This window comes from Thamnophis sirtalis, unplaced genomic scaffold, assembly GCF_051295495.1.
Source record: "Thamnophis sirtalis isolate CommonGarterSnake01/CBP01778 unplaced genomic scaffold, rThaSir2_p1.2 scaffold_3, whole genome shotgun sequence".
NCBI lineage: Eukaryota > Metazoa > Chordata > Lepidosauria > Squamata > Natricidae > Thamnophis > Thamnophis sirtalis.
In genome coordinates, this window is record NW_028261383.1 from 75883252 (window position 1) to 75891379 (window position 8128).

The 8128-nt window shown below is 43.7% G+C and overlaps 1 protein-coding gene across 1 annotated transcript in view; it reads right to left on the reverse strand.

Annotated features, from left to right (window-relative positions):
* The window catches only part of GRM2 (glutamate metabotropic receptor 2), a 57130-nt gene extending 49294 nt beyond the window's left edge, over window positions 1-7836 (reverse strand). The window contains exon 1 of the mRNA XM_014063933.2: window positions 7119-7836. Within this exon, the coding sequence (XP_013919408.2) occupies window positions 7119-7721 (603 nt within the window). The 5' untranslated portion in view covers window positions 7722-7836. The remainder of the gene's footprint in view (window positions 1-7118) is intronic.
* Window positions 7837-8128: the final 292 nt, after the last annotated feature.

Below are 8128 nucleotides of genomic sequence, written 5' to 3' on the forward strand. Positions count from 1 at the left end.
TGACTTGAACCCAAGTCAAATAGTCTTTCACATCAAAAGGAAAGATCGAGTGGCAACCTGAGATATTTAGATCATTCTCAGACGATTTTGCCCAGATTCTTCTACTGAGTTAGTATGGTCTTTGGGGTCTCTCTAGAGATTGTAATTGATTCAGACCCATTGACAACAAATATTACTGTTGTGAACAGAAAACACCAGTCTCCTTGTGAATAAGCCACAGCAGTAGGGTACAATATCTGTTGATTCTGTACTTGCCAAACATAAAGGCTGCTCTGAAGAAGGGGTGGCCGGAGATGGCAAAGAGAAGTTTGTAGGGAATGCACTTGCTGGGTGACCCTTATCAGGCAAGTATAAACGTCGTGGCCTGCCAGCGACCAGCAGAGCTGGCGGCAGACTCAGAAAATGAGGAGGCTGGGGAGCAATAGCAATAGCAATAGCAGTTAAGACTTATATACCGCTTCATAGGGCTTTCAGCCCTCTCTAAGCGGTTTACAGAGTCAGCATATTGCCCCCAACAACAATCCGGGTCCTCATTTCACCCACCTCGGAAGGATGGAAGGCTGAGTCAACCTTGAGCCGGTGAGATTTGAACCGCTGAACTGCAGATAACAGTCAGCTGAAGTGGCTGCAGTACTGCACCCTAACCACTGCGCCACCTCGACTCTTAAGGAGGAACATGGGCCAGTCCTGGAATCTGGGGAAGGCTCTGATGAGGGCTCTGTGTTGGAGGCAGAGATGGGGCCAGGGCTGTCTGACAGTTATCAGCTATCTTCAGAGTCAGAGATAAGTGGGGCTGAAGAACAGCTAGTGCCTGTTCCCGATATGCACATGCGCAGAGCTATCAGGAAAAGGAAACAATTAAGGAACAGAGATCAACTCGGGTGTAAAGGCAGAAGGGGATGATGAATGGCCCCTCCCGTAGGGAATAAATAGGAGAAAAAAGGGAGTGGTGTTTGCAGGAGACAGTTTGTTAGTATGAAGATTTGCCTATCTGAGAGATTCCTTGCCAAGTATTTCCTTGTACAGCCTTGCCTCTGGAAGCTATTTACCTGGCAACTATCCAAGGACTGATAAGGGCTGTGTTTGCAATTCACCATTGAAAGACTGTGAATGCTAGGAATTCACATTAGCCAAATAAAAAGGGTTTTTTGGTGGGGGACAAGGAGTCTGTTTCGTGATTTGGTGAAGCCTAGGTCATAACAAGAAGTAAGCTCCCCAACCCTTCTGGACTGCCTGGTTGGGATTTAGCTCATTGCCCAGGCAGGGAAGAGATGTGGTTCCTCATGCTAGAAAGCCTTCCTCAAAGTCTCTGGACCAGAGACTATCCATATGCCCAGAGCTAAACTGAAAGGCTTACTGAGGCTATTGGTGTGAAAGCAGGAGAAGGTGCTTCAAATAGCTGTGACTGCCAGACTGTTGACCTCCTTAGCCCTTTTATTTGGAATGTTACTTTGAGGTTCGGGCTGCAGAGGCTCCAAAGGTCTGCTTCAGTTTTCAGCTCTTGTCCCTGAATGTTCAAAGAGCTGGAGAGAATTAACTTCAGCAGCTTTTCATCTTTTGGGGGGAGTCTGGTGTTTGTTTTCGGTCACTCGCTAGTCAGCCCCCGCTCCAGAGGTGGTTGCTGCCAGTTTGGTCCTGATTGGCCAAACTGGTAGTAGCAGCAGTGAAAGGCTCCGCCCGCATGCCCAGAAGCATCGCACAGGAGCGCGCTCAAACCGGTAGTAAAGAAATTGGTAACCCACCTCTGCCCCGCTTCTCTATCTACCAGGGTCTTTTGCACAATTTCTATGAATCTGATTGTGTATGGAGATTCTCAGTCATCCAGGTCATGGTTATCCCATTGGTACTTTCTCAATTGGAATTCTTTTGTTTTTTCCTTGAGGATATTTTGCTTCTCATCCAAGAAGTTGCTTCAGTTTTGACTGAATGGTGGGGAATGGAAAGATTTATACATGAAGCTCTCTCCCCACCTGTAAAACTGAGATCCCTTCATTTATTTATCCTTAGATGAATGAAATATAAGTAGCCTCTTGCTTGAAGGGTCCAGTTTCTTTCTTAAATTAGCTGCACTCTGGCAAAAGATGCCATAGATGTGCACTTGTACACATGTATGTATAGCAATAGCACTTAGACTTATATACCACTTTACAGCCCTCTCTAAGAGTCTGCATTTGCCCCCAACAATCTGGGTCCTCATTTAACTGACCTCGGAAGAATGAAAGGCTGAGTCAGCCTTGAGCCTGGGGAGATTCGAACTGCCAAATTGCAGACAGCTGGCAGTCAGCAGAAGTAGCCCGCAGTACTGCACTCTAACCACTGCACCACCATGGCTCTTATACAAGCAGTTTCACAAAAACCTGCCAGTTGTTGAACTTTTTTTTTTCTTTTAAAGAGCTTTTGCAGAAACATCTTAGAAGAAGACATAATAGAGATGTGGGGAAAATTACTGCCTGCTTTGGACAAAAAGTGTCTTAGCTTATTCAGATGTGTTGCTTTTTGTGCCAATCCCAGGGGAATGAATGGAGAGAACTGGAAACAGAAAGCCCTCAGGTTCTTTCCAGCCTGGAGGGGGCACAAAACACAGGGGAGATCCACTAGTAAGAAAAACCCAGAGTTATTAATAAATATCTTTTGTGTTGCTACCACACAGGTCTGTGGAGAGGAATAGCCACTTTAGCTAATTGATCTGCTTACTCTTTTAATAAGCTCACTAATTATCTTGCCATCTATAGCTCTTCCACTCTGTATCCCTACTTGCCCTTCTTTGTTTATCCAACTTTTGGTTTGTTGAGTTTAGCAGAAGATTCCTTCACAAAAATGGCCATCTGTTGTGTTTTGCTTTGTATTCTGGATTCTGTCTTACATTCTTTATCTACTGATGCACATTGTTAAAGCTCTGAGGGATGGGTGTACATGAGATAGACCATCCCATGCATTTCTTCTGTGGCCTCCTTATCCAAAACAAGCTGGTGTTAGTCAGCAATATTTGCTCTTTTGAGCAGAGAAGAAACGGACATAGCTAGGTGCTTTTTCAAGAGGCAACTGGACTTTCTGATTTTTCTTTGAAGATGCTTCGCTTCTTCAAATCCAGAAAGTCCGGTTTCCTCTTGAAAAAGTACCTTTGGGACAACCACGACCTGGATGACTGAGAATCTCCATGGAAACATTTAGGGCATTTAAATGGAAGCTATCAGGAACAATATTTGCCCCTCTTTATAAATGGCAGCAGTTTCAAAACTCCCCAGAAGTAGGAGGTTCAACAGATGCTGAGAACAGCAGAGCTGAGCTAGGCAAGCAACGTCCTTTGAAATGTACCACTTCAACTTCTGTGAGCTGGGGCCACACATTCTTTGGGGTCATCAAGGGAAGAAGATGCCTCACCCTGATTCAGATGTTGGAAAAGTATTGACTGTCATCTATTCTCTGAGAATGTCCCTATCTTGTGATAAATAGGGAACCTCTGTCAGCTCCTGGGAGGGCTTAAGGGACATAAAGTACCCATGGGAGTATTGTGAAGTAGGGGGCCTTTCAAAAAGTAACATGGCCTTCTGTTAATATTTCACTCTGCATTTTATTTTTTTTTATTTATTAAATTTATATGCCACCCATCTCACGGTTCAAGCATGAACAAGCTCTTATCCATACTATAGATATGGAATAGAGTAGGCTCTTATGTTTAGTAGCTTGCATGAATGTCTGGTCCTGGAGAATGAAGAGGCAGACAAGAGAAGAAAGCTAGGAGTCCCTATATTTCCTTGTTTTCCAATCACATGGCTTTCTTTTCTTTTTAAACGATCTAAACATAAATTACCAGATACCTTTGAAAAGAGGACTATTTTTTTTCTTGTCTTGGAATTTCATTTACATGTCAGAGTAGAATATAAAGGCTGTAGAGTGCCAAATGGCAGGATGGAGAATGGAGCCCCAAGAGAGGAGGCGTACCTAGAGTTGCGTTGGCATCTTCTGCTTTTCCCAGTTTGAAGGAATAGGAAATGGTTGAGCAGTCATGTGTGATTATTTCTAAATAAGAACAGAGCTGGGGCAGGTATGAGCCAGGATGGTGCTGTCCAAATTTTGATTTCAAGAGTCCAACCCAATTCTGCATTTCAGCGACCTATCCCAACTACAGTATGTCTGTGTTGTTCTGCCAGCAGGATCTCCTGCTGCGCATATGAGATATGCGTATGAGGAAAGCCAACGTGTAAATGTCTATTAAAAAACAGCATAAGAATTTGTTTTGGGCTCACTTGGTTGCTCCCCTTAATATAACCTTCCGGCTACAATTTCCTCCTGGTTCTTATAAGTTCCAGGCATCAAAAGCTGATTCTAACAGAACAGAAATCACCTCTCTTGAAATCCAAGACTTTAGTTTGACTTTGTTCTATTGCATAATGTTGCATTACAATATTGCATGATCACTCCCCCTCAAGGTTCTTGTAGCTTCAACACTTTCTGTCATTTCGTCTCTGTTAGTGAGAATTAAGTCCAGTAGGGCTGACCCTCTAGTTCCCTTCTCTACCTTTTGGGAGACAAAGTTGTCTGCTGGGTTTGTCATGAATCCATTTGATCTTCTACTTGGTGCAGAGTTTGTCTCCCAGTTGATGGCAGCTAAAGTCTCCCATTACTATTGTGCTATGCGTCCTGCATACATTAGTTAACTGACTAGCAAAACGTTCATCTATTTCTTCTGTTTTGGTTCGGTGGCCTGTAGTATACCCCTATGGCAATGTCATTCTTTTTTTTCATTTTATATTGACCCAAATGCATTCAAGATGTTTTTCATCATTGTTCTATTTCTGTAGAGATATAGTTATTTCTTATATATAACACAACTCCATCTCCTCTTTTATTAGGTCTGTTTCATTTAAACTACTTAAATCCCGTCGGGGGTTTGGATTCAGCCAGTTCGCATTGGTTCAGGCAAACTGGATGTTATTTTGCATCCGGTTTGCCGAACCGGTTGTTGCAAGGTCTGACTGGCCTTGCCCACCCCTCCCCTCCCAGGAGTCTCCACGTGGCCCATTCATCATGCCAGGTAAGTGTAGGGCCTGCATAGAGGCTCTGGGAGGGAAAAATGGGTCTTCTGGAATTCCAAAAATAGGCCTGTTTCCAGCCTCTGGAGCCTGAGGGAGGCCGTTTTTGCCCTCCTGGAAGTTCGAGGAAAGCCTCCAGAGCCTGAGGAGGGTGAAACATCCCCCTCCCCACTGTGGTGCAGGGGCATGAGTCGACCATGCCCACCAGAGCCACACCTACCTGGGCAGAGAACCGGTTGCTTACATTTTTCAATCCCACCTTTGCCTTTAGCTGTATCTTCCATTCATGGGTTTCATCCCCCAAGTTTCCACAATGGCAACAATATTCACAGTCTCTAGAGTTGCAGGGTCATTAGACTAGGCAATGAAGGAGGTTTGTCCTGGAATGTCTCCAGACGATTTGGTGAAATTAAGTGACAAATGGCAGTGGATCCAGGTATCTCTAAAGGAATTTTGTGGTTTCTGGGCAACTGGAATTGAGGCCAAATCTGAGACTGAGGCAAACATAGCAAGAAGCCTTGAAGCTTAATGGTGAGAGTTCTTTAGTGCTAGTGCAGCTTCAACAAGCTCTTCTCAGCCAGAGGTTGTGCTGAATAAAAGTCCACCTTGGAATGCTACGGGCTTGATTTGAAGGAATCGGTCTTCCTTATGTCCTGTTTTGGGGAAGTAGGTCAGAAATCTAAGAGCAAAGCCCTGGCAACCAGCACTTCCTCCCTCGGTAAATGAGATAATGACACTCAATATTCTGTTTCTGTCTTTTGGCAGTGGCTCTGTACACGATAATGATATATTAATTTGCATTAATTGTAGCATTAATAGGGATTTTTCAACAGCAGCAGCTAATTACTCTGTCATATGAAAGCTATGGGATATGGCCTTTGCATTAACAAGCTTTGAATCAGAGAGCACTTTTGTGGACAGGGATGAGCCCAAAAGAAGGGGCTGGCCCTCAAGACGGTCTCCATGTTCCCGAACAGGTATTGGAATTAACATGACTATACATTACCTCCATTGCAGGGAGTACAGGACATACAAAAACTGCTAAAAAGCCTCAACTGAAATCCCCAAAGTTTTATACCATTTTTCCTCATGACCAATTTCTCTTCTCCCACAATGTAACCTGTAGGTTCTTACCTTGTTTGTTTGTCTGTTGTGTTCTTATCCTGTCTGTCACTCATGTTACAAACACATGACATTAAAATTCTACTCCAGGTAAGAGTTCTATTCATTTCTCCTCCCCACTTCCCTCAGAATGAAAGAATGAAATGGTATAGGGTTTCCTGCTAGGCAGGGGTTTGGACTAGAAGACCTCCAAGGTCCCTTCCAACTCTGCTATTGTATTGTATTGAATCGAGTTTATTTGATCGGTGTATAAGGCAATGCAATATTCTTTTAAAAAATAATATCAACCTTAAAATTTTACTGTACTTATTTTTGGTCTGAAAATAAATTCATAATAATGCATTCTTAGTTTTTAAGGAAAAGGAGTTTAAAATTTGTCCAGTCCCTAATAAATGAAAAGGGATGGGTGAATGGTATCTGTTTCAGTCCCATTACATGTGATACGTTGAAAGTTTTATTTCCCAAGTACTGATTATGAATTACAGTCAGGAAATAAAATAATTGGAACTGTCACAGCTGTTCACCTATTATGTCTCAGCAATCCTTACAATAACCCATAAACCGGAGATGGGCAAATTGTGGCTCTTTAGATGTTGCTGTAACAAATGTCCAACATTCCTCAGTGTTGACCAAATTGGCTGGAATGGAAGGGCTAAAATTTTGCAGTAGAGTAACATTAGGGAACCATAGATTTCCTACTATCTGCATGATGTACAGGCCAAAACTAATTTCAGAGTAAAGATGTTTCCTCCAAGCGTGTTAATGTTTTCTCCCTGTTTTTCCATGTCCATAAAATCAACATAAATCTTCCAAAACCTTTACCCAATGCCCAATTCTGCAAGCCCAATTCCCTTCTTTTACATAGCTCAGCACCTTATCCCAAGGTTCCAAACATAAGGTCTCTTGGTTCTAGGCATCAACAACCCCACAAACTCCTCTTTCTCTCTCTTTTGTCCCTTGTACCTGGATTGAGACATCACTGTAGGAACCCCCAATGACACCTGTGATGGCTGTAGGTACATCGTCGTGGATGGCGTAGGACCCATCAGGGCAGATGTGCTCAGAGCCATCCACTCTGGTGAGGGAGGCACGAACAAAATCCAGCGACTGCTCCAGGGCATAGGTGTCTTTGGAGCAGGTATCCAGGATGTGTGCTCCTAGGGTAATGCCTGGTAGAATATGGTGGTTCTTGTTGATCTCATCTAGGGCAAACAGCATAGCCTCAAGACGCTGGATGCCACGGTGTTCATTGATTTTGCCACAATCCTCTGCAGGACCACCTTTCTCATGAACTGGGAACAGGCCTCCAATAACGAAGTCTCCTTCCAAGCTGATTTCCTTCTTGGTTGCCACATTATAGCTTGGATTCTGACTATTGGCAAAGCACGTGACAGGATAAACCAGCAAAATCCATAAGGTAGCCAAGAATATCATTGTGTTGCTCCAAAAAGGCAGCAAAGGCCTCCCTGAACCACTAGGATAATCCAGTCGACCCAAAGGCCTTAGATGGTTTCTCATTTGTTGTGGGCAGCTGAGCCCATAGAGTGCAAAAGTGCAAGTGGGCATGGAGGAAACAGAGCACCTATGATTCAACGGTAGGGATCAATTGTACCCCTCTTCTCAGGAGAGGGCAGTCTCAGGGGAGCTTTAATGGAAACATCCTTGCTTGTTGCTCCAGCTGCTGCTTCTTGGCTGGAGGCTTTTGAGAATGAAAGCCCAATGCCTGCAGGAGGAGAGAGAGAGAAAGAAAGAAAGAAGACGAAAAAGAAGGTGGTAGTGGATCATCAGTTGCATTAGGACAAGTTCTTTCTGTTCCAGCTCTGAGTTTTTATGAGGAGCCCTCTGGCTACCAATATTATCACTTCTACTAGGGAATCTCTAAATCAGTCATGCCATACATGGGAATAAACAGAATAATAGGGGATACAAATGACCTGATTTCCATAGCCGCATCAGAGGGTACAACATTACAT